This window comes from Ambystoma mexicanum, chromosome 9, assembly GCF_040938575.1.
Source record: "Ambystoma mexicanum isolate Mex_15411 chromosome 9, UKY_AmexF1_1, whole genome shotgun sequence".
In the NCBI taxonomy this organism is placed as follows: Eukaryota; Metazoa; Chordata; class Amphibia; order Caudata; family Ambystomatidae; genus Ambystoma; species Ambystoma mexicanum.
The window spans coordinates 817,074,496-817,101,414 of NC_090931.1; the positions used below are offsets into that span (position 1 = coordinate 817,074,496).

Genomic DNA, 26,919 nt, shown 5'->3' on the forward strand with positions numbered 1-26,919 from the left:
AAGCATCAAGGTGAATGTACACTGAAATGCATAATGATTAAGAATAATCCCAACAAAAGGGGAAGTGACAAGGTGAATGTTGAACTTTTGTGCTTACTGAACTACCCATACCAAGAGACACTGGGGAAACAACACAAGGATCTGATTTAAAGGGAAAGTCGAAGTGGTCCTGTGCGGTCTATAGCTCTCATGGGTATCAGGCAGGTAGTTGGGGAAAGCTGGGTGGAGGCTTGGCAGGCCTGGCATAGGCACACAAAGAACCCATAACAAATCCTTCTCTCCCTTCATTCCTTCCTAGTGTTTGTAGTAACTTCCTGGTTACCACTTCCTGTTGCCAAACAGGAAGTGCATGATAACTCTTGAGCTCTCTAGTATTTGGGTGTGGCTGGCTATATAAGTCACACCCAAGATTCTTCCAGTGCTTCGTGTTGCTTACTGTGAGCTGTAATAGCAACACACTTGCCGTGCTCTGGATCAGACAGCAGCTGCTTACCTGCTCCGGATCATCCTGTTTCTGCTTACCTGCTCCGGATCATCCTGCTTCTGCTTACCTGCTCCGGATCATCCTGCTTCTGCTTACCTGCTCCCGATCATCCTGCTTCTGTTTACCTGCTCCGGATCATCCTACTTCTGCTTACCCACTCCTGATCATTCAGCTTCAGCTTACCTGGTTCTTACTCCACTCCGCAGCTATCTCCAGTCAAGAGGGGACTTCTACACTGGCACCTGTAAGAACAAAGAAGAACAGCGTTAACACGTGCACATCAGTAACGCTGCGCATACTCTCTGGGCCTGATCACGACTTTGGCGGTAACCCTTAAATCCGGCAGTAGCGCTAATACGGCCGGATTTAATGGTCCGCCGAATCAGGGCTTCGGCGGATTTCGCCCCAGCTCTCAGCTAGGGGAAATCCGCCGAAAATTCACCCTATTACTGCCGGCGGGAAATCCGCCGGCGGTAAGAGCGCGAAAATTCCCCATTGAACCCAATGGGGAATGGGGCATTCCCGAATGGGCTCAATGGGGAATGGGGAATTACTTTACCGCCGAACTCGTGATCCGGCGCTATTAGCACCGGGGAGTTCGGTGGTAGGGCTATTACCGCCGGCGGTAATACCGCCGGCGGTAATGGCCAAGTCATGATCAGGCCCACTGCATCTTCCCGCGACGCTGGAATCCGGGTTAGTTGCACGAGCGCACAAACCCCTGTAAGAAAGAAGAGACATTATTCACTGCACTCTCTCTCTCTACGCGGTGCATACTTACCAAAAGCCTCCGTGCAAACTTGCCTAACCACCAAGTCTCCAGTAGCGCTGAACGCGGACTCGAGCCGCTAATACCACATAATTTCTCCTGCAAGGGAAAGGGAGAGACATTAGCAGGCGCTCAAATTGAAGGTGCTGCGCAAACCTACCAGCAGCTAGCTTCTACAAGCAGCGATACTCACCCACAAAATGCAGGCAAACAAAGACAATACGGACAATTTTGGACACTCAACATTCTCCGCGCAACCTTCACTTGTGGGAAGGACTTTCTAGCCAGAGAAGAAACTGGCTCCTTGAACTCTCGGCCTCGCTGTGAAGGCATAAAACAGCGTTTGCCATCTGAACTCAGCCTACAGACGTTGGCATCAATCACATGAGTGAATCGCGCCCCTGCAAATGCAGGATGGAGTGCACACCCTACTAAGGGTAAGCCCATAGGGGGACATCTCGCACACAGTAAAGAGAAGGGAAGGGCCCAGGGGAATCGGGTGAATTCAGGTCTGAGTGTACACCTTGTATTTGACAGGTATTCCTCCGGGTGAAACAGGGGAAGTGAAGACTTGGGGTCAAGGGAGGCTCATCCATCGCTCCTGCAGAGATACAGGTGAGTGTGACAATAGCAAAAGCCTTGCACATTCGAAAGTCTTCAACATCAGGAAAAGGTCCGAGCTCCACTGAGGGAGACCGGAAGTGCGATAAGTTAGGGGAAGTGAACCCCTAACGAATGTGAATTAAACTTGGGGAAGGGAACCCCTGCAAGTGATTGAAATGTCTGAGCCCAATTGAGGGAGACCTATGTGAACTTGTTGCTTTGAATGGTCCCAGCCTGATTGAGAGAGACCTACGTGAACGTTTTGTAGAACTGGGAACTTTGTGGAACTGTGAAAGAACTGCTGAAAGCTGGAATACGTGATTTAACGTGGAAGGCTAAGCGGGCCTCGATCCACGTTTTTTGAAACTTCCTTTGCTTTGAGAATCTGAGCCAGACTTGATATATAATATTGCATTTGTAACGCGCCTATACACAAGTGTTTCAAGGCACGACGAGGCAGGGAGGGGGGAACAAGGGGAAGACAGACAACGATCCTAATAGGCCAGGTGTCATTCAGATCACGCAAGTGCAGGGGTAGGGGGAAGGGAGAAAGTGCATGGGGAAGGGGGGGGAGTGCAGTACAAGGTAAGAAGAATAAAATAAATAAATAAATAAAGAGGGCCAGCTGGTGGCAAGTGCAAGGTAAGTGCAGACAAGTGCTGGGAAGGGGGGGCTGTAGGGATACAGAGAGGCCAGTTTGTCAGAGGATGAACATGAGGCACGCCATTTCCTCTCTGCCACCCTGCACTTGCGTTTAAGGGTGACGAGATCCGAGTCATACCAGGAGTTACATTTGGCTTTGGGCTTCAGGCGGATTCTCATGACAGGGGCAAGGATATCAAGAGTATCCGATATAGCAGAGTGGAGCATGGAGGGGGCTGTGTCAGGGTGGGAGTCAGCCGAAGGGGGAGGTGGGGGCGAGAAGGTGGCAGCGAAAGCCTCAACTGACACCCCCTTCATGGGTCGGATGACCGAGAAGGTGGGTGGCAGTGATGAGGGTGGCTTTGCCTGTGGGGTAGGGAGGGTGAGGTGGGAGGATAGGAGAAAGTGATCACTCCAGGAGAGAGGAGTGGAGAGAGGGACGGAGAGGGGAAGGTCGGAAGAGATCAGAGCATCAAGAGTGTGCCCTGCAGAATGAGTAGGTCCAGACGGGAGAATAGAGAGTGAGTGAGAGAGAGTCGCAGAGGTCACGAAAGAGTCCCGTGGGGGGACAGGAAGCATCCAAGTGGATGTTGAAGTCACCAAGAAAGAGGAGTTGAGTGGTTGAGGACAGGAGTGAGGAGGAGAGGTCAGCCCACTCAGAGAGGAAAGAGGAGATTTGACCAGGTGGCTGATAGATAGTAGCCACGGTAAGGGAATGGCTAGGAGAGAGAGAGAGACGGCAGACAAGGCATTCAAAAGAGGAGTAGGTCTGCGTAGGAGTGACAGTGGCAGGAATCCACTTAGGGAAGATAAGGGCTACACCCCCCCTGCACGGTTGGGTCTGGGCACGGAGAGGATCTTGTAACCGTCAGGTAGGAGTGTGTCAAAGCTGGTGACAGAGCTGGCCGTGAACCATGTCTCAGTGAGACCGAGGACGTCAAGGTCCAGTTCCTCAAGAAGGTGACAGATATCAGAAGAATGCTTGATGGCAGAGCGAGAGTTAAGAGTGGCAATGTGGAGAAGGTTGCCATCCTTGAAGGAGCACGAGAGGGGGTAGGGAGGGAGGGTAGAGGCAAGGTAGCCGAGGACAGAGGAGGGGGGACAGCAGGAGAGGAAAGGAAGTTTATGAGGCGAGGGAAGCGTCTATCAAAGAGGTGAAGGTTGGCCTGAGGACCTTGGACCAAGACGGTCCCATTAGCGTAGACATTAATGATGGCCTTAGAGGAGTGGAAGGAGGCCAAGAGGACATCCCAACGGGTGACACCATTAATGGGAGAAGAGGAGAAAGGAGAGAGCACAGAGACCATATGAAGGGTCCATAGGTCAGGCGAAGGAACGAAAATGAGGATGTCAGTAAGAGTTTCCTTGGAGCAGGCACTAGTGTAGGTGTCAGCGATAGGGAGGCCTGGGTTGGAGACAAGGATGTCCTAAGTTGATGAGTCAAGGGAAGTCCTATTTGCGTCGACCACCTTGCTCCGTGCTGTCCAACGTGAGAAGGAGAGCTGACTCAGTCACACAACACTGATTTTTCTTTGTATTCATATGCCCCTTTACACACTTTTTGTATAAGAGATAGGGCAGGGATTAGGTTTTGATAGCATAGGCCATCTTGGATTTGACAGAGACTGACTAGGACTGTGTTTCTTTATTATTTTGATGGTAGAGACTACTCCCATCCTAGCTATAGGGCAAAGTAGACGTTTTTCCAAACCCCAGGAATTGAATAAAGGTTTTGAAATTGAATCTATTGTGTCAGTGTCATACTGTGATACCATGCCTCCCTTACAATTCACATCCCAGATGGATGTGTTATCCTATTCACACGTTTCACTTTTGCAGGGTATAGTAAATGAATACATCAATCACCAGGTTGTGATGAGACACAGGAAATGAAGTGACAAACAGATAGACCCTAACTATCAATTTTAAACATCAGAAATAGTGTTCTAAAAACAATGACGCAATGCTATTGTGGGATTATCCAAGGCCGACGCATAGAGAGCGTTTCGGTGATGATAGATGTACTGCCTTCTTCCGGACCAAGTACCCTGGAGAAAATCACACAAAGAAGAGGAATGGGAAGAATGAGTTACCTATTGTGCTATCACCTGGATCTAGAAAGAACTAGTTATTCAGGCAAAAGGCTGGGTTACTCACTTCAGTCTTTAGAATCCAACCATCTAAGTTTCCATGCAATGAGGCAATGCATGACTCACTATTTGATACTAGTTGTTTCTCCAATGTTAATTCTAGGGAGAGGAGACAATAACAGGAAAAAAAGAAAATAAATAAGAGAGTGAGTTCCTTTTTTGGGGGTTCAGTTGGCCAGTACCTTCCTGTCTGATTGAATCAAGAGATAGGTAAAGGTGGTACCTACTCGGATCTGGGTAGTTCGGGGGACCACTGTGTTATAGCAGGATTGTCTTGGCAAGTTAGTTATTTTCTTGGGAATCCTGGAAATGGACGAGATGCTGAGAGATTGTAAAGGAAGTCTTGGCCCAAAAGGGTGACCACAGGACTGTTGGGTTAAAAAAGCAAAGCCTGATAAATACCTTAGGCACGGTGGAAGACATACTTGCTGGTATCAGTTTGTCAAAGATATTGATACTGGCCCAGGAGTGTGACCAGCGGCTAGAGGGTGATAATATCTAAGTTGCAATTGTACCCTGAAGTAAGAGGCAGAAATTCTTGCTGTTAGGCAAATATTTGAAGCAGCATTGTTGCTTCATTCTATGGCTGGTGAATTCAAGAAGCAAGATGGGCACTATATCGCTGTAACTGTAAAGTAAATAGACAAGTTAGGCGCTGAGACTATAAGATTTAGCTGTGAAGCAAGCTGTACACTATAACCCTGAGCTTCTGTTGTGCCCTAGAGATCCTCGAGATCCTGAGGGGAAACCAGTATCCCCACAATAGAAAATCCCTTAAAGCTGTATTATTGACCCATGTTGGTTGGAGGTTGGAGAGGCCAATCTCAAGGAGGGAATCCCTTTGATGTCTTAGAACAACAAATAAATCCTACAGGTATTATTTCCAGTTCCCTTCATATTGATGGGCTTCAGCAAAGGGCTACGCCAGTCACTATACCCTAGACTAGAGACTTGGAAGTAGATGGGGGAGCCTATTGCACAGACTAGGAACCTAAACACACACATTATAGTTCAACCCCTCCTTAAACTGTTTCGCTTCAAATTTTCTTTGCAAGAATGTTCTGTTTTGTTATCAAAAGACCCCTTATCCTCATATGAGTTTATTAACACACTCAGGATGGCGTTGAGATAAAGGTTTTATAACATTCTTCTCTGTCAAGTTTTTATTGGATCGGTCATAGCTGGTTGACTGCATGTGTTCATACTTTGTGTCTCCAACAGTCTGAGGGCCCAATATGGCACAGAAGTGATGTTCAATGCGGTCCATGGCAGTGAAGACAGGGAGCAGGCCAGCAGAGAGCTTGCATTTTTCTTCCCACATTTTAAAACATCGGATGCATCAGTGAAGGTTTCACAGAGAACAGATCCAGAGAGGACCCTCGCGCTGATCCGACCCGAAATCCTCAGAGAAAGGAAAGGTAATAAGGCAGCATCTGGTATCTGCGTTTTTGGGTGGGGTGTTGGAGAGAGATTTATAGTTTGCCTGAGACTTTTCGAAGAGGACAATTTGGCTGCCTTTCTTCACATATGCATCACTTTCCTTGGAACTGCTAAAGATTACAGATGTTCTTTTATTGATTTTAATCATGTCAACATTGTACCTTTTACATTTTGCAATGACTGCCACATTTTCCAAAATGGTTTTGGATCTTGGAAGAACATTTTTGAATATGGAACATCTGAACATGCAATATAATTTGACACATTTTTGCAGACCGTTTCATAGAGTAGACACTGTGAAATCACATTCATCAAACTTCCAATGCATGAGATTTATAAATTTCATTTTTTTAAATTTGGACTTTATTGATTTTGACGTTATATAGCTTAACAATGTATTAAATCAACAACAAAGCATATTCTACCTTTGCTGACTGTAACATCACATTCTTTAAACAATGTGTTTGATGATCAAAATTCCTGTTCATTGGTATACTTCACTTAATGTGGTCTATTTTAGCAGTACTATCATTCTCAAAAACGAATGCCGTACACAAAGATGTCATGTTTTTGGTTAAAGACATTTCATTAAATAAAAATGGGTTGGGGAAATGCCTTTTTTAGCCCTATTCTAAAGAATAACATCTAGCCCTATTCTAAAACGGAAATTCCATACCTAGATGGTTCCCTTCACCTGGATTTTTAGGTAGGATGTCAAAAATGTCTCTTTAATTAACAGTTCCTATTTGTCTTCACTATACTCACAAAGTAATTCTTTGAACATTAGGTTCTTGTAACAAACAATACGTTCTTGTAGCAATCTTTCTGTAGTATTTCTTGTAACTTTGTAGATCACCGGGTATATCCCTCTGCCAGGAATCTTTGTACAATTTATAGTCTTTCTGTATAATTTCTTTTAACTCTGCTGATCATCTTGTATACTTCCCTGCCAGGAATCTTTGTACAATTTATAGTCTTTCTGTAGAATTTCTTGTAACTTTGCAGAGCACCTGGTAATCTCCCCAGAGAGGAATCTTTGTACAATTTAAGCTGCCTGGTGTACTCGCCTGCCAAGACTTTTTATGAGTTTCAAATTTCTTTAGCTATACTAAAATAGCATATACCAAGAATTGCTTGGTATTTCTGTCTACGGTCATATTTTGCTCAAACCTCTCCCCCATACTGATTGGGGTATGCCTTTGTACTTTGCCTTGACTGCATTTGAACATATTTCAGGTATTTTCTGCATTAGTAATGTTGTACCCTTCAAACATGTATTGGTGTGCTTGTTGTTATGCCCTGCGGTACACAGCTGCTTTGGGCAGACTCACCTGTTCCTGCCAACATCTCTGACTCTGCTTGCGCCTCTGCTGTGTGATTCCTTCACCCGCTTTCCAGTTTAGTGTGTGCAGGCGTTCTTCCAGTGACCGGTGTGGCTCTGTGGTCACACGCCAGCTTTCCTGTTTGGCCCGGACTGGAGAACCCGAACTCTTGAGCGGCCCAACCTGCAGGAGCTCCTGCACTGCTCCCAGCATCACCCCAGCCCTTCCATCTCACACGCAGCATTTCTCCTCCTGTCTCAGTGGTCTTCTCCGTTCCAACACACAGGTCTCTATGCCTTGCGTTCGTGGGGCTCAGCATGGTGTTTAATATCTTCTCCTGCACTGGTCACACCTACCTCTCCAATAGTGCGGTTGCCATTTCTAAATGTCCAGCTCACTGAAGACTTGGAAAAACAACTAGCCTGCATGTTGTACTTCAAGCTCCTGTTACTTTGCATAAACTCTCTCATCCTCGTCCTTATCTCAGTACATGAGTGGTTATGGGAGTTGGAGTCCATGGATGTCTTTGGACGTTTAACTCTTAGATGGTTTTTCTTAGAGGTCTCACATAAAGGGACATCGGAAACAAAAGGTGTTATGTATGAGTTGTGGGTATTTGGGTCAAAGGTGGGGGCCTGACCAGAATAGTGTAGAGAAAAGGTTTCTTGACTTCCTCTATAAGGAGGAACCGATAGCTGACAATAGGCCATTAAGGCTTTGGGCGTCAGCGGGTCTTCATCATGGGAAAGGTGCGGGGGGTCGGTACAGTGTTTCATCCAATTAAGTCATAATTTCTCCCCGATAGTTGCCTCCTCCCATGTGATCCTCCCTCATCTAGCTGCTCTCAGGGTCGGGATCAGGTAGCGGCTGCTGTCCCTTGGCCACATGACAAGAGGTTCTTGCTGGAGAATCTGTGATGACTCCATTGGATTCCTCACATAATCTTACAAAGCCATAGTAACAGCACTGAATGAGTTGTATTATAAGTAGGTTCCTATAGCAGTCCCAAATGAGAGTAAAGGATCTTAGATCTTGAGGTCAGTGGTGTATGGCTGGATAATCATTTTTTTGTATAAACTGTATGAAAGGGCTCCATGTGCTGAGGTATTTTGCCATCTCATTACCCATTGTGGCTGTGCTTTTATCCATGGATACCAAATCCTTGACCAACATTCTCATATATCTGGGGTAGTGCATGATTTCCAATTGTGGGCTATCATGACCCTAGCCTCCACCAACAGATGTGTTATGATCGTAGAGCCTTTATTTGACACCGTATACTGTCCGTCTGTGGTTTTGCTGCCCAGGAGTAGAACAAGAGGTTTCAGTGTCAATTCAGCATTTGTCCATTTTATTTATATTGGAACCCACTTCTGTCCAAAATGATTGGATTAAATTGTAAACCCACCAAATGTGGAGTAGTGACCCCATAGCTGTGCCCACCTCCAGCAGTTGGAGAAGGACGAGGTGAATATTTTGTTCAGTCTTGTGGGGACGACATACCAGCACATCAGCACTTTGTAATTACTTTATTTGCACACTTTGCAGATTTAGGTGTATCTCTGCCATTTGTTATACTAAGATAGGTTGTAGGGGTGTTGAGGTCTTTTTCCCCTTTGAGCATGTCGTATGTGGTGCTTCATTTGGACTTGTGTTCAGAATGGTAAATAAAGTAGAAATAAACCTGGTGTGGGAATCATCAATAAATAAGTCCTCAAAGTCCATTGTGTCACTACCTCTGCCCTGCTTAATCCTATTACTTCCCACCCAGTGTCGTATTTGGATTTAAGTGAATCTAGCGGAGTCAGGGCGCATGAATGCCTGTTTACATTCTTCAAATGTAAGAGGAGCACCAACTTTGTGAAAAGTTGCCCAATCCTCTCTAAACTCCTTTCTGCCAGTGTGAGAACCTGTCCAGTTGTAGACCTAGAAAGAATTCTGGATTGCCAAATAGCAGAGTAAGAGTTGAGGGGAAAGATGGTGTGTGAAACCTTTTTACTTCACGCCATGGCCCCAGTAGAGTAGAGGTACTCTTGTGGCTTAGAGTAGATTTGGTGTAGCCTTGCACATCCTTCGTGGAGCCAAGCCCATTTACTCAAGGGGCGTGCCAACATATGGTGTTCTAATTCTAGCAACCATTTGGTGTCGAATTACCTGCTCCATTCGGAGCCGGTGCTAGTTGGGCAGCACAGAGATAGCATTCTAGATCTCGGACTCCCAGCCCCTCCTACAACTTGGAGATGGGCATTGTTTTCCATGGGATTCTAGGCATCCCTTTGGCCCAGATGAATTTCAGGATCTGCAACTGGGGGTCTGACACAACCTTTTGGGGGACGATTATGTGAAGAGTTTGGGTTATGTAAAGCAATCTAGTCGAAAGGGTAATTTTTGTCATGCTTATCCTGCCCAGCCAGGACATTTCCTGCTTAGCCCTATGCCAGGGATCCTGCTTGACTGTCCATAGGATGGTCGGAATGTTCTGTTAGTTAAGAAGGTAGCGGGATCTTATTAAGTGTACTCCTAGGTAAATCAATTTATTTGATCTCCAGAGGAATTCATATCTAGATTGCACCGTTTCTACAGTTGAGTCTGATACTTTAATAGGAGAGATTGTGTGTGGTTAATCTTAAAGCTTGCGACCATACAAACATTCTGTAGCTGTGATATTATCTCAGGTAGGGTAGTGTGACGAATCGTTAGATTCAGTCACTTCTCCAAAGGGGGAAACCTTTGCCTGTGAGGTTAGGGGGGTGAGCCTGCTACGCAATACCCTCCCTAGGGGTAGCGGCAAGCGGAACCTCACCAGGAAAGACTCCCCACTTCTCCACTTGGGGACAAGGACTCCCGTTCCGTGGAGGTACTCCCTAACCAACCCAACTATAGCCCATCGCTAATAAAAACCTGCCAGAAGAAAACATGAAGAACAAGCTGATATTTGTTATTGTCACATAGAAACTTTGAGAAAGCCACATGAAAAGAAATACTTAAGTGGTAATGAAACTGGGATGAGTAGACAGAGTCCTGTGAAGGCATCAGGAAGCAGACAAATGACTGAAGTTTGGGATACAAACTTTTATTCAAATGAAAAGAAGGTTGGAAGAAGGCCTAACTTGCCCTATGCTAAGGATGGATTTCCCTAACTAAGTCCAAAGTAAATATCTGTCTGTGTCCAAAACATATACTTGCCCTCACATCTAATTGTATACAATGTGTAGGGATGTCAGTATCAACTGAAGAGTGTTCAAAGCAAATGTTCAGAGCTCTTTACAGCTCTCAAATGAAAAAAAAGATTCTCCCTTCCCCAAGATTCAAACTGTTCAGGTTCCTAACGAGGGGTTCCCTTCCCCACGCTTTCAAGACTTTCAAGAGTTCACAAAAACACCATTCCTTGGAATCTTCAATGTTCCAAAACATAAAGTTCAGTTCCTCAATTGCAGTTCACACAGATTTTCTTCCTTTATCATTATTCAGTTACAACAATCACAAAGTGTCTTTCTCTTAGGTGGGTGTATTCGGTATAGGTGCAGTTGTCGGACCACATGGCCCACCCATTACAGGTCACGCAACCGGCACATCTTACTTGCATCTGTTTCATAAATATCTTGTCACAGTTTCAGCTTCACTATAAGACTTGACTTAATTTCCTTTCAAGTACTCTTGAAGCTTGATTCATGACTTGTTTGCTCATCCGTCACTTGTTCAACAACTTTCACTTGTAAACCAACATAGGCTTCCCAATACACCCTTCTGCTAGGAAACCCAGTTATTGTCACAGTTCTCTGGCACACATAAGCTTCCCAGTACACTTTCCTGCTAGGAAACGTATTCACTGTGTCTGTTCTTAATTATCACATCTGGCATACTTCTCCCAGGTTCCTTGTACATCTAGATTTTGTTACAAGTATCTTTGCTTTTGTGTATTCTTGTCTCTTGACAATGCTTGATTATTCAACTCTTGACAATACTTGCTCATTCAATTCTTAGCAATGTGTGCTTATTCAATTTTTTTGCAATACTTGCTTGTTCAACTGTTAATTATGCAGGCTTATTCAATTCTTGGAAATCCTTGCGTTTTCAACTTTTAATTATGCATACTTTCATGGTTTCTTAATGTATTCATTACGATTTCATCTTTGGATTCGCTTCTTCAATTTATACAAATGTTCTAAGTCTTTTTCACTATGCCGCACAGCCACCCTGACCATGGCCTCCTCTTCACCAAGGCGGACTCACCGGTCTTGTCATGGGCGGCTTTCTGCTTCCTGCAACTTTCCAGAGACTCTTCTCCGCTCCCAGTCGCCTTGTGCTGGTACCCTCGGGTGGATGGCTTTTTCCACTGCTTCCTTGCTTCCCCGCTGCTACCGTTGGAGCTCTGGTAGTCTGCAGTCTCTGGTCCTGCACCTGTGAGCGTTCGGGAGTCCTTCCAACGCTCCCGGTACCTTTGTTCTGTGCCGTACTGCTTCCACAGCTCCGTCACAGACTGCCATTGAGTCCCTCTCGCTTGCTTCACCAGACTACGCTGTCCACACCTTCCAGCGTCTTGCAAAGGTGCCTTCTTACTGCCACAACTTCTGCCCTCACACTCTCCCTCACACACTGCTTTAGTCTTCTCCCTGTGCCTTCTCCTGGGCTCCTCTGCTTTCCTCTCAGCTGAGCCATTCTTAAGGTTCCCTGCTCCATAGTAATGAGGCCAACAACTAAAATGATCATGTCTTCTGTGTTAATGATGGCCTCCTCGTCCCAGTACCTAAGTGGTGTTTATGTGAGTTAGAATTTATAAAGAGAGAATGTATGTCTCTGGGGTGTCTCTTCCTCGTCCCAGTACCTGCCTGCTATTCACTGGGAGATGATTTCTGGATAGAATAGGGAAGGGACTGATTGTAACCTATAAAGGCCTGGGGGATGTTGGGCTCACTACAAAAGGAAAATGGGGAATACCATGTCTCATCAAAGGGTGTCTCATTCCCACTCCCCAAGTCTCCTCCACCCAGGTGATCCTTCCTCACATATCCACCACAGAGTCAGGATCCAAAAGCAACAGCCTTTCCCTTGCCCCATGGGAGGAGGATATTTTAGGGAAAGAATTGAGGACGCCCTCAGCTTCCTCACAGTCCCTGAATGGTTGTCACTCTTCTAGATATTTGGCCACCCACTGGGACGAGTAGGTTGACGGTACTCTTTATTCCTGTGTCCCCTCCTGGGTCTCCCGCCATCCCTGTTAACTTGCTTTGCACAGGTTGGCATCACCGGGCCTGCATACAGGGTAAGTACTTCACTTTGAGTCAGGACAGCTTCAGCTTTCAGCCCCTTCTTCTGCTTCTGTCTGCGGCTCCGCTGGGCCAGCATTACAATAGTTTCTGCGTTGTTGCCAGACTGGGTGCTGGATGGGTCCACCACTCCTGACTGGCTCTTTCTCTTGTTTTTTTCCCCCTGTTCTCTTAGGCCTCCTGTTCCTTTGGTGCTTCTTGCCCTCTCCAGCTGGTTGTTTCCTCCCGCCGGAGGATCTCCTGGTTTCGGTCAGCTTCCACGGCACTGCAAATTTGAAACTCCTGAGTTTCACTTCTCAGACAGCAATCCTTCTTCCCTTTTTATGACCCGTTGCTTGTTCCTCTCCAGCAGGATTATTTTATTTTCTCCACAGTTGAGCACTCTTCATTACTCATTAATTTTCCCTCATCACAGTATTGCTGATTTTCCACCACTGAGGGATCGGTATTGCTCACTCAGTCTTCTTCTTCTTGGTAGTTTTATCATATATTTCTTAAGGTTGAGTCTTGGGTCTTATGGTACAATAACAAGTAGTGGCTTTGTCTGAGAGAGCTTTCTGAAGCCCTGATGTTACTGTTGGTCCCAGGAAAAGGGTTTTATGAAGTTCCTCTGGTGAACGGGAGTCCCCTGTCACTAAGAGGGGAGTCTCTCCCTGTGAGGTCCTGCTTACTGCCTCCCCCAGGGGGAATATTGTGCAGCAGGCTCACCTCCCTAGCCTCACAAGGAAAGGTTCCCCTCTCGGGAGAAGTGACTGTATCCCCTGATTCATCATAGCATCCATATTTGGCAAAGGAGGTTCTGATGGGGCCACTACTCCTCCATTTGCTTGAAGCTGAGGCAGATACAGAAACTCAAACTTCACATTTTTCTCCTGCTTGCAATAGTGACACACCATGTTACTCGTCACATTTCCCTGTGGGTCAGGAGCACCACGCCCACAACCCTTTCCTCTAGCCCTTAGTCATCCATTTCCTCTTGAAGCCTTTGCCCCCGCCGCCGCCCTCATTGCTGAACATTCCCCACCCCAACCCTTGTTACGGCAAATAATGCCCGGGACCGCCATGAGAAGAAGCCACATACCGCACAGGAAGACAACGGGAGGATAGCTTAGGGCCGATGTGCTCGCCTTGGAAGCAAGACGACGCGGAGCAACACAGGTTCGATCCCTAGGTCGTCGCTTAGAAACCACTGGGTATCAAGCACATTATAAATAACATACATAACATAACATATATCATACCAGCGTCCTGCTCCTCCAGCACCAGAGGAGAGGACCAAGGTAAAGCAGCCGACCATGCAGTCCAAAGCCTGGACGAGAATGCGAGTCTGCTCATGCAAAGGTACGCAGAATTGTTGAGACAGTGGATGGAGGGTAGTGAGACAATCCCATAGCCCAGCCGGGGCTGTTAACATCGAAGACCTCAGGAGGGGGTAAAAAACCACAAATACAGCTGACCCACACAGGGCTGACAACCAGAAGCCCCAGGAGTGGGGATAAGAGAAACTATCAGCACAGAGTGGCCCCACAGGCCTATAGCCCACACAGGGTTGACAATCAAAACCCAGGAGGGGGTAAGAGAAACCTCAAGCACAGCAGGGCCTCATAGCTCATCCAGGCTGATACCCAGGAGACCCCAGGAAGGGGTATGAGCATAGATGTATTTACAACAAGGCCGACTAGGCCCAGACCTTGGGTGGCAGATTGCCAGAGGAGCAGCATTCTATTGCAGTTTATTTTCAATTTACTGGTTATCATTTTTAAAATATAAAGCCAATTTTGTTTATCAGAATCGGCCTGATCCACAACACTGCAAGTAATTTTGAGCTGTTAGCAGTCATTCCACTCTTATAGCTAAAGTCTTTGATGGCCAAACTGGTATATATGCTTGATATTTGTATTAGCTCTATTGATAGGTTGACTCTGGTTAAAAAAATTAAAAAAGGGAAATGCATACCAAACCCACCGTGCTTTAGGTATTCAGTGATTCAGTCATGCAACTCTCAGACATATGCAACAGATATAAAGCTCTTTGGTCATTCTTATATTCCCAAAATGCTCTTTAACATGCAAAATAGCCACAACCTCATTGGCTTTATTGGTGCCACTTCACATTATCTTTCGAGTTTATTATAATCAATACAAACATACACTGTGTTAAGCAATCACTTTCATATTCAAATACACGGCATACATTTTTTAAACTGCTGTAAAAATTAGGGCTTTCCATTCAGAAAAGTAAAGTTTAAAAATGATGCATCTTTTTACCATATTAAATGCATACCTATGCTTAAGTCAAGCACAGAGTTCCTACAGGTGGCACTAACATGATGTTCAGAAGCTTGCACTAATTTCGCTCCCCGGACCCACATTTCAGAGGTCTGTGGCCGCCCAAAGGGTGTAAGCATGAAATAGATCATTGAGAAGTTAAATTGGTGAAGATCAAATCTAGATGGGCAAGTGCATCAAGAAACCTGTGAAAGGATAGCCAAAGCCATAGAAGGGTGAGAACAAAGACTGTGTGCCAAAGGTAGTCAAGGTGTCCCAAAAAGATATCCATTCAGCCATCTTAACAGAAGCTGATCAGTCCTAAGCAGGCAAATGGCATCCCTACTGGGTTTATCATGTGAATTTGATGATATTATGCTGCATGCTCAGTACTACCAGGAGAACCAACTGCAAAGTATGTCACGCAATGCATAACTGTGATGCTTAGAAGTCATGCTTACATTCATTATATTTGAAATACAAGGGAGGACTTTTACTGTGAAACAGTACTTAAAACGACAGGACATCTATATCGATACCCACACATCTCAAAATGTCCCTATGTATTGTACAGTCCAACTAACTCTACGAAGTTGGGAAACATTTTAAATTACCTTAAACACAAGCTGGCAAGACCCATAGCCCAAACCATAGCCCAAACCACACCCACAAAAGTAATATTGTGCTGGAACGCCGGGTCCATTGCTAAATTTCACTCTTGGAGTGTTGTGGATATTTTGATCAATTCCACAAACGGCAATGATGTAAATAGTATGTACCACTTCATTTGTTATCAATAAAAAGTGTCTGTATTGTGCAGCAGCTACGAGGAATGCTGTTGCTTCCCACGCATGAATTTTCAGGTTCACCCTTATCCACTACACCAGCATGAGAATGCACAGCCAAAGATTCCTAGAACCTCATCCAACTGCCTTTGCATTAATGAAGTGTTTATGCCCAGGCAGAGTTTTTAAATTTCACGTGTATTTTTTCCCATATTTTAATGGCTTTCTAGCCCAAGGGATTGGAGGTACATCAGCTGCAGCAGGTAACTTGCCTTATTTCAATTTGAACCCCTGCTAGCACCAGAGCTGTAACCATGAGAAGGGGTTGAGTTCTTTTTATTCAACATTTTTTATAAGATGTGCCTGTACCACTTTCATATATTTCAAATGTAAACGTTACCATTTGATAAGACCGGATGTAGACATTTGGTTAAGTTGCATTAATATTACAGACCAGTCTAGGTGCTTCTCAGAGAGGGACAGCCGGCAATTAGTGAGAGAAACCAAATATCAGCATTGAATCCAAAATTCCTCATTCTAACCTTCTCTTAATTCTGTCCAGTTGGCAGACAGCTTATGTTTTTATCACTTCCTCTAAAAGATTGTTTTTGGACTTAACCGAAAGTAGACAATTAGCCATAACAATTACCTCTGGTGCACGCAACTGTAGAGCAGCCAGCCTTCTCCAAATCCTGGGCAGGAGATCTGAAAACACTCTGCCAACTAACATAACATATAAGATAACAGGCTTGAATTAATAGAGAGGAAGCAATAACTTTCTAATCCTCCAACTTTAAAAACGGCCTTCTAATGTTATGGAGCCAAAATTATGACATAATTATAATTGTTCTTTTATAATGCGCTTAAAAACAGTCAGTGGTTTCTAAGTGCCGGATCGGGATTCAAACCTGTTAGCTGCGCTGCCTTGCTGCTAAGACAAAGGTGTTGCCCCTGACACAATGGAGCTGAGAAACGGAAGACCCCAGACGGGGGTAAAACAGTTCATTTTCACTTTATCATTAGCAGAGAAGCACTGCGTGGTCCTGCGATTATTACCATGAGTTGATCAGTTTCTTTCTCTTGCAGTAAAATTACCAAAACTGTCAAAAAGAATCTTCAAAATGATTCTTAATGTTTGGGCTAGCATACATTTTAAGAACCCTATTGTGGTTTAATTTGTTTCCAAGTAATTGACAAACATTGATTTTGGAGTACAATTTATTTTTGGCTGACTTAACTTTGCTTATACGTCCACTCCAGTGTTTGCAAAATAGAAGATGATTTCAGTCGAGTATTTTCCACTTATAAAAACCTTATAAAGACACAACCCCCTCCGACTCCATGAGATCACTTTGTTTCAACCCTTGCTATTTTTGGTAGTTAACATGAAATATAATGTCGTGATTAATGCTTATATATGTTTATTCTACCTCCGAAAAGAAGGGTGAACTTTTTATATAGACCTCATTAATTTTAAACACACCTTCTGTGAGTTTTAACAGTTCAAACACATTTCCAAACATGAACTCTGATTGTTGTGGGTAGTTCCCGAAAGCATGTTCATCAATTTCAGATAGCTCTATTAACAATAGAAAAAATCTTTAAATCTGTGCAGCCTACTATTTATTTTTTATATACACTTGTTTTTTACCTCACAGTGTATTGAAGGTGACCTGTTACAAGTAAAATGATACCTTGTGTGCTCAGAGTCACTGGCATTGTCCTTAGCTATTATTAGCTTATGAAGAATGCATGTGTCTCTAAGTAACTTTCCAACCAAAGCTCAAATTGGTTTTCTTATTTTTGGCGATGAATGTATTCAAAAACCTTTTTACATTTTTGTAGGATGGAATTCTCTCCTCTAGTCATCTTTTGGTCATAGATCGAAAGACATTCCTAAAGATTTCAAAAGAACAGCCACTTCCTACAATTTGAAAGAACCTGTTTGTCAAATAATGTGATTCATCATTTGACCAGTCTCTATGAAAAGGAAACATATACCCTTGGAAAGCCATGTTTCTTCTTCGATGTTCATTGCAAGGAATCCACATTTTCTAGCTAAGATATGTCAAGGCCCTTTGAACAAGACTGTGAATACATAAGAAATGCATCCTATGTCCCTAACGTCACACTGGTTCACTTTATTATTATGACTTCATTTCACTGCAGTCCTTATGAAATTGCAATGTGGAATGGTCGTTTTTCTAACCGATTTCAGATTTATATCACCATAACCTCACATTTCATTTTCGAAGAAAGCCATTGCATATGTGTTCAAACTTCCAGACAGTTTGGTATAACATGTGATAAAAGTATCAACATTTTGTTTGCCCAGTGTTGAAGCTGTTTCCATAAAGTACAAAATGGCATATCTTTAGGCTATGTGCCCAATCTTGATTATCTTCAGGTGTTTTGTCTAATTACAAACATGGATTAGAATTATAACTATTTCTTTTGGAACAGCCTAAAAGCTGAAACCATGTGTCATAGCCATCAGCTTGGTTTGGCACATGCCAAACGTTTAAACATTGAGATGTTCACCTTTGATTGGCATTGTGTACTCTCATGTAAGTAGAAAGTGATTGTAATTCTCTTAACTATATGTCAGGTGAATATGATTTGCATTTTCGTACTCAATGTCCAATCCCATATAAGAATATACTTCATGTGATCCATTTGAAAAAAATGTATCTATGCCCTTCATCCATTATGCACATTTCTTCAAATCACACTTTCAAGGTTTGATTCCTCATCAACATTCTTTCCTGAAAATGACTAACCAATTTCTGGACCTCTAGAATGTCTTATATGGTTCTATGGGTTTTAATAGACTTTTGTTTGGTCGTGCACTTTTGGACAACCTGAATCCAACTACTTTTTTTTGTTATGGGGTGTCCACTCATGCCCGCACCCCCTCCCCCATCGACCCTACCCCCACAAACATGCATATGTAATTGGTTGATTCGACCACAAGTGCGCGCCCAGACTCTAGACACAGGACACCGTTTTATACATATCACCTCCACAGAGTCGACTGACTCTGGACTCATTTGCGACCTTTGCGACTCTCTCACTTGCTATTCTCCCCTCTGGCCCGACTCACTCTGCAGGGCATACTCTGGATGTTCTGATCTCTTCAGACCTTCCCCTTTGTATCTCTCTCACCACTCCTCTCTCCTGGAGTGATCACTTTTTCCTTTCCTCCCAGCTCACCCTCTCTACCCCCTAGGCCAAGCCAACTCCATCACTGTCACCATCACTGTCACCCACCTTCGAGGGGATTGGGTCCTCCGACGTATTCCATATCTATGACATGTAATCACCACAGCTGTGCTGCTTCGGAAACTTTTTCTGCGTCCTGCGTCGATGACGTCCGATGTGATAAGTAGGATGCACAACGCCCATAGCCTCAGTTCCGTTTTTTCCGCGAACGTGTTGCTTCGTGTTTCTCGGTTCTAAGCCTCGACTCTTTGGAGTTCTGTTCTTTCTGGTTCTTCGAACCTATTAGTTTGTGAATTTCCTTCGGCGATGTCTTCCACTTCGTCTTCAACCCCGCGTCCGGGCTTTAAGAAGTGCGGGGAGTGTGGGTCCAAGATGTCGGTGACTGACTCGCACGACGCCTGCCTCTGGTGCCTCGGGGAGGCCCACGACACGGATGACTGTATCGACTGCCAGTCGCTTACGTCCAAAGCCTTACGTGAACGTAAGAAGAAGTTGTCGGTAGGTCGGGTGTCCAAGCCCCGGAAGTCGAAGTCGGCGGGGCTTTCGACGGATGATTCGAGGGGTGACTCTCCGCGTCATCGTCGGAAGTCTCGTCGGTCTTCTTCTAGGAGTGGGTCTCGCCACTCCTCAGCCTCTTCGAGGCATTCTCGGAAGCGCCGTCACCGGTCGCCTTCCAGGTCCTCTTCCGAGGATTCTGCACGGCCAGTCGGTTACCCCACCAGCCGTGCGACGCCGGAGGAATGGGCTTCCTTCGGGAAGAAAATGTTGGCGATTCTTGAGTCGCAGGGTACTCAGCCGTCCGCGCCCCCGAGTGGGGTCGGCCGTGTGAGGTCGAGAGACGCCGCTCGCAAGAGTGGTCGGCACGAGTCACGGGAGCGGTCCCGTTCGGACAAGGAGGCTCGTTCTCGCCGTACCCGTTCCAGGTCCCGGTCCTCGACGCGTTCGAGACCGTGTGCTCCTGTGAAGTCTTCGAGGAAGACATCGACGTCTTAGGCGTCGAGAGCGTCGACAGGCTTTCTCGAGGCTCCGGCTTCGAGGACGTCGTCGAAGCCGTTGACGATCAGGTTGTCGAGGGACACGCTCGGGGCTCCGGCTTCGAGGGCTGTGTCGACGCCGCCGATACTGGAGGCGCTGCATCTGACGTCGACGCCGATTTCCTCGACGTCGACGCCGATCCTCTCGGCGCCGTTGCCGGTTTTCTCGGCGTCAGCGCCGATTCGCTCGGCGCCATCGACGCCTTTTGTGTCGGAGGTGCCCCGTGTCACGGGTGTACCCCCTAGGAAGGCTCTGGTTAAGAGCAAGCACTCTCGGGTGCCTTTTCGCCACCTGGAATATATTTCGGAGGCGGATGAGGATTCTGATGGCCTGGTTCCTAGTCAGGTGCCAGATGAAATTGTCTCGGGCCATAGTCAGTTTGACGATTTGAGGCAGTCACTGCATGATGCCAGTGGACTGGACACCTCTCCGGAGGTGGAATTTTGTAGGCCTGAGCCTGGCTCCCATGCCGATTCCTCGTACCGGCGCCTTATGGCTAGGGTGTCTGAGTATCTGGGATGGTCTGCTCCCCCAGGGGAGTTTGTGCAGGATGATCTGACGGACATCCTTGATGTTGGTCCCCCAACTGACCCGGTACTGCCGTTCCATATGGCTTTACAGAGAAGGGTGGCGGCGGCTTGGACTGCTCCGGAGAGTCTCCCGGCGGTGGGCAGATCCTTGTCGCGTAAATACCGTCCAGCCAGTAGCGACCCCTGCTACTTGACCAGGCACCCCACTCCGGAAAGTTTGGTGGTGCAGGCGGCCACGGCCCCGGCAAAGCAGGCGTCGTACCCTACCATCCCTCCTGATAGGGACGACAAACGTTTTGATGGCTGGGCGAAGAAAGTGTTTTCTTCTGGTGGTATGGCGCTTCAGGCGGCCAACTCCATTTATGCCTTGTCACGTTTCACGCACACTCTGTGGAACTGTGTTGCGTTAGCGGCTGAACATATTCCCGAAGGGGATGAACGGGATGGTTTCCTTGCTATGGTCCAGGATGGTAAGGATGCCATGTGTGAGTCCGTTCAGTCGGGTCTGGACTTGGCTGAATGCGTCAGTAGGTCCATGGCGGCGAGCACCGTGATGCGCAGGTTTGCGTGGTTGCGGAAGTCGGGGTTTGCTCCTGATGTGCAGTCCCGGCTCCTCAACATGCCCTTTGATGGTGAACACCTTTTTGGCAGCAAGGCTGACGAGAGCCTTGAGAGGTTGCAGACCTCAAAAGCTGCAGCGAAGTCGTTGGGCGCTGCAGTTCGCCAACCTCCGCCTTTTCGTCCTAGGGGACAGCAGTGGAGGGGTGGTTCCTTTCGCTATTACTCATCCTTCAGTAAAGCGAGAGGAGCTGGCAGTCAAAGAGGCCAACGCAGGGGTACCAGAGGTGGACGACAGGGTACCCGTGGTGCCAAGGCCGCTCGGGCAGTTGCCTCTTTGCCCTCAGGTAACGCCGCATCCGCTCCCACTCAGTCGTGAGGCCATGTCCCATGGTTCGCCGGTTGGGGGAAGGCTGGCGCAGCATCTTGTAGAGTGGCAAGCCATTACTTCAGATGTGTGGGTTCTGGAGATCATAACCCACGGCTACTGTCTTCCTTTTCGGCACAGGCCTCGCGACAATCCACCGGGGAACCTCTCTTTGCAGAGTCCGGATTCGCTCCTTGCGCAGGAAATTCAAGCCCTGCTGGAGAAAGGCGCCATAGAACTGGTGCCTGTAGCGGAGAGGAACAAGGGATGGTATTCCCCTTATTTTTTGGTTTCGAAGAAAGACGGGGGATTGGGACCCATCATGGACTTGCGCGGTTTGAACAAACTCCTCAGGAAGGACAAGTTCAAGATGGTTACTCTCTCTCAAGTCCTCCAGGCCCTTCAGCTTCAGGACTGGTTGGTGTCACTCGACCTCAAGGATGCTTACTTCCATGTGCCGATCCATCCCAAGCACAAGAAGTACCCGAGGTTCGCGGTTGGCGACTCGCACTTTCAGTTTCGGGTCCTGCCGTTCGGATTGACCTCCGCCCGAGGGTTTTCACCAAGCTCATGGTGGTGGTGGCAGCGCATCTCAGGCAAGGGGGGATTCATGTCTACCCCTACCTGGACGATTGGTTTATTCAGGGGGAGCTCTCCCTAGCAAGTCCTGGATCATCTATCGATCACCTGTCGCTCCCTTCACAGGCTGGGCTTCTCCCTCAATTTAAAGAAGTCCCATTTGACGCCAACACAGCGGCTCCAGTACATCGGAGCAGTGCTCGACACTTCCCTGGGGCAGTGTTTTCCTCCCCAGGTGAGGGCTCTTCACATTCAGCAGATGGTGCACAAGTTTCAGCATGCCCAGACGCTCCCAGCGTTCGAGTTCTTGAGGTTGCTTGGCCTCATGGCATCCTGCATTCTTCTGGTGCCAGAGGCTCGCCTGCGGATGAGATCTTTGCAGTGGGCACTCAAGACGCAATGGTCGCAGTCCTCCGGCAGGATGTCGGACTCGATTCAGGTGCCGTCCTCGGTCGCCCGGGACCTTCTGTGGTGGGCCGTCGAAGGCAACTTGATGAAGGGGGCTCCATTTTGGCTTCCCTGGCCGGAGGTGACGATCGTGACGGATGCATCCCTCACGGGATGGGGAGCTCATGCCAACGGGCTGACAGTCAGCGGTCGTTGGTCTCCGTCGGAGTCCAGACTCCATATCAATCTGTTGGAGCTGAGGGCCGTCAGGCTAGCCCTGAAGGCTTTTCTGCCGTCTGTGCGAGGGAAGAATGTCCTGATCCTGACAGACAACACAGTGGCCATGCACTACCTCAACAAAAAGGGGGGGGGCAGGGTCACTTCCTCTGTGCAGAGAGGCGATGCAGCTCGAGTTCTGGGCCATCCAGCAGGAAGTTTCGATCTCGGCAGTTCATCTGTGTTAGGTAAGATTTCCACAGGGCTGGTAAATCTTCCTTGCCTGGTTCAACTCCAGAACTTTTTGCTTTTCTAGTGAGATATTTTCCATTAATACCTCAGTGAGTGGGAACCTTTTTCCACACTCACCTGTCTTTAACTCTTTTTATGGGTGTCATTTTTAAGACTCTCCATAGTGTCTTTTTAAAGTTATCATGTTTAACAACTTATTGGCAATAAGTGCCTGTTGTTGCTGGGTTGCCCTAGGGGCTCCCCATTTAACTTTCTTGTGCTAACCTTGAGTGAACTACAGTTCCCAAGGGTAGAAAGGATCTTTGGATCCCTTTTACATTTACTTCTGTGAAACCAGCACACCCCACCTTATGTGGAGTGCTGGGGAGATACAATATATCCCCTTTCACATTTAAACTGTAACAATTCTGTTACAGTGACAAGCTTACCTTTAATGGCTGGTGGCAGTGATACCTTTTACTAAATTGGTGCACCTTTCCCGCGTGCTGTAACCACAGCTGCAGTAAAGGCACCTAAGGGTGCTCATTTTTACCAAAATGGCCCCTGTCTTCTTTTTCTGTCATTTTAGTGTTTCTTGTCGTTTCTTGTTCCTTCCCCTGACATCCAGGGCGGGAAAATCCTTTGTTTCAGTTTTGTCTTTGGCGGGAGTCCCCTGGACACCCCGCCCAGGCTCCAGTCAGTCTGTAAGCACAGGAAGTGGGGGAGGGGTCCCAAACTTCCCCCTCCTTTGTCTTAGGTCTTCCTTCAACTTGGCCAAATCCCAGTGGGGGGTTGGCTGTCCTGATTGGACAGCCAAACGCCCCTTTCTTGTAAAATGCGGGGAGAGAATGCAGAGGTTGTGTTGCAGTTCCTGATAAATACTGGAAACCTGGAAGCTAAAGGCATGTCGACCACTGGAACTGAAAACCGAAGAGGATGACGAAGGAAAAGCGGCGGGAATGATTTCCAGCGGCCGGAGAGCCTGCTTTGTAACCGGAGCCTGCTGTAGCCCTTCCTTCCGATCGACCTGGGGTCTCCGAAAACGACGACCCGAACCCAGAGCCTGGTGAGACCCACTAGACTCAAGACGACCTGCATTTTGAGCCATCCCACGGGTTTCTGCGACCTTGCGTTCTTGCAATACCCCAATACCCTGGGACCTCCTGCCACTGTGCGGTGCACGGTCTTCCGAATTCCGAATCTCGCTGAAACTTCGTGGGCATCTTGGTCTATCTCCAGAGACACGAATCGAGTCCAAAAAGTCCCCTCACAAGAGTACTGGACCTTTTAAACGACGAGAATTCAACCGCGATTTTCTGTCTTCATCTGTGCTCCTTGAAAAGGCGCCAAACCTGCAGAACCGCATTCAGCTGCGAGAGAAATCTTGCCTAGAGCCTTCTTCATCGATCCCTGCTGCAAAGTCCCTTCTGAGGTCTTGTGTTCAGTCTCCAGGACAAGGAATCCAGTGACCGGGTATTTGGCTGCAGTCCCTGAAGTTCTCCTGCTGCAATCTCTTCTTCATTGCTGAGGTACTGTGTTGGCTTGGGTATATACTTACCTTAAGCCTGTTGGGATTTCTGTGTAGTCCTGGGGTGTTTTCTGTGATTGGGAGGTCCCTCGTCCAGTACACCCAGTCCCACTGCTAGAATCCTGCTGGGGTGTCTTCTGCGAAGTCCCTGGACCCTCTTCTAACCCTAGAAGTAAAGTACTCACTTGGTTGCCAGTTTTCCTAAGGAAACCCTGACTTTTGCTACTAAAGAACTTATTCTAACACTGCCTGTTGGTCACTAGTCCTAGTGACCCCCCTTCTGCCACTGAGAACACTCATGCTCAAAGGGAAAGACTTTGAAGGGATTGGGACTTCTGCCTAGAAAAGAAATCAAGTGTTTTACTTACTTGTAAAGAGTTGGTTGGTTGGTAATTGTAATTCTAAGAGTGAACAGTTACAAAAGTTCTTACTGATCTTGAATGTGTGATGCACTGTTCTTAAAAGTATGGTTAACATCTTTTCTTCCTTAGCCACTGTTTTGCCAGTCTAAAAGAAAATAGATGTGAAGGTATTTTACTCTCCTGTGATTAGGTTGTGCCTCTTTACAAAAGTAATGTGTTGGTTTCACCAGATTATTCCTGAAGGGTAATTGTATGAGTGTCCTCCAACTGTTGGTATCACCAGGTTAGTCCTGTTAGGATAACTGTATGAGTGTCCCCCAACTGGGTCTTGCTTCCCCTGACTTGCTGCTAGCCTGTCTTTAATAAGTCTACATTAGGTTGTTGCCTACCTAGAATATCTATTCACTAAAGTGTGACATTGGGTTTTACTTTCCCCTTCAGTGTGAAGTTAAAGTAAGTGGGTTTTACTTACCTTGTGTTAGCTGTGTGCCATCCAAAACAAGTTACAAGAGTTATTGCTTATCTCAATCTGGGGTTCCCTGATTTCCAAAGCATCTGTAATTGTACATTACATCCATAGGTATGACTCACCTGGTATAACTGTGTGTTATGACAAAAGTAGTTATAGGTTTTTACTGCACCTAGAATAAGTGTTTCACTATTCACCAAAAGTATATTGTCCAGTTGACTGTTTATGTGATTTGTTCCAAGAGTCACTGTACAACTGGAAGGGCCTACTGTCCTTGTATTACCAAAAGTAATCTAAAAGTAACCATTGGTCTTTTACTCCCAAAGAATAGGCTTGGCCTATACTAAATGTGTATAACAAGGTTTTGACTTCCCTAGAACTACTGTTAGGTGTTCCAAATAAGGTCTATACTTGGGTCTGTGTACTTTCAAGTATAGTGTTGTGTTTTATATTGTGATGTCATATAATGTTTCAGTATTTACTTAACCCCTAGATTTATCTGGGCCTACTTGTATTTAAATAAATCCTTTATTTTGATAATACATAGTGTTTCAGTGTTTCTTTGGATCATTTGTATTACAATTTTCACTTGTACTGTATCTACTGCCCTCTCTCCCTCCTAAGATAAGCCTGGCTGCTCTGCCTACGCTACCATGTACTCAGGTGGTACAGTCTTATACTAAGAGTGGAGTCTTGTACTGCCTCAGTTGAATGGTTTTACTAGGCCCTTAACTGGACTTCAGAAAAACTGTCCTAACAATCTGGCCGGAGCCGAAAACGAGACGGCGGACGCTCTGAGCAGGCAGAGCGCGATCTCTCACGAGTGGGAGTTGGCTCAGGAGATTCTCCTGGAGATCTTCGCCCTTTGGGGGACCCCTCAAGTGGATCTCTTCGCCTCCAGTGTCAACCGGAAGTGCGAAAGGTTTTGCTCGCGGGAATTTCCTCCAGAAGGAGCCTTAGGAGACGCGTTCGTGGTGGAGTGGTCATTCCCGCTGCTGTACGCGTTTCCTCCAGTCCCCGTCATCCCGCAAGTGCTGCGGAGGTTACGGAAGTTCGGTTCCCGGATGATCCTCATTGCCCCGGCGTGGGCTCGGAGGACGTGGTACCCGGACCTTCTCGACTTATCCATCTGCCCTCCACGTCGTCTTCCCTACCGAGACGATCTGCTCTCATGGGAGGGGGGTCAGGTTCTCCATCCAGAGGTCAGATCCCTCAACCTTCACGCTTGGCTTCTGAAAGGTTGAGGTATAAGGATTGGGACCTCCCTGAGGACGTGATGGAGGTGTTGCTTTCGGCCCGAAGGCCGGCAACAAAGTCTCTGTACCGTTGCCGTTGGCGTAAGTTCTGCGACTGGTGCAGAGTTCAGAATGTGGATCCTTTTGCATGTGACATCCCCATGGTTCTGTCCTTTTTACTTTCTTTGGCCCACAGGGGCTTGCAAGTGGGTACCGTTAAGGGTTACCTGGCGGCGCTGTCCATCTTTAAGCGCTCGTCTGAAGAGTGTTCTTACTTTAAAATCCCTTTGATTTCACAGTTCCTGAAAGGGCTCACTAATGTGTTCCCTCAGTCACCTTTCCTGGTGCCCGGTTGGGATTTAAACCTGGTTCTTAAGTTTCTTATGGGTGCTCCGTTTGAGCCTTTACATTCTTGCCCTTTGAGGCTGTTAACTCTGAAAACTGTGTTTTTAGTTGCGGTTACTTCCGCTC

At 46.6% G+C, this 26,919-nt stretch overlaps 1 protein-coding gene across 6 annotated transcripts in view; it reads left to right on the forward strand.

The window, feature by feature from the left end:
- NME9 (NME/NM23 family member 9) overlaps positions 1-26,919 on the forward strand; it is an 808,977-nt gene that overhangs the window by 572,574 nt on the left and 209,484 nt on the right. For all 6 annotated transcript variants that reach the window (XM_069615815.1, XM_069615818.1, XM_069615816.1 and 3 more), the window contains one exon: positions 5,870-6,066. In XM_069615815.1, coding sequence (XP_069471916.1) covers positions 5,870-6,066 — 197 coding nt within the window. The remainder of the gene's footprint in view (positions 1-5,869; positions 6,067-26,919) is intronic.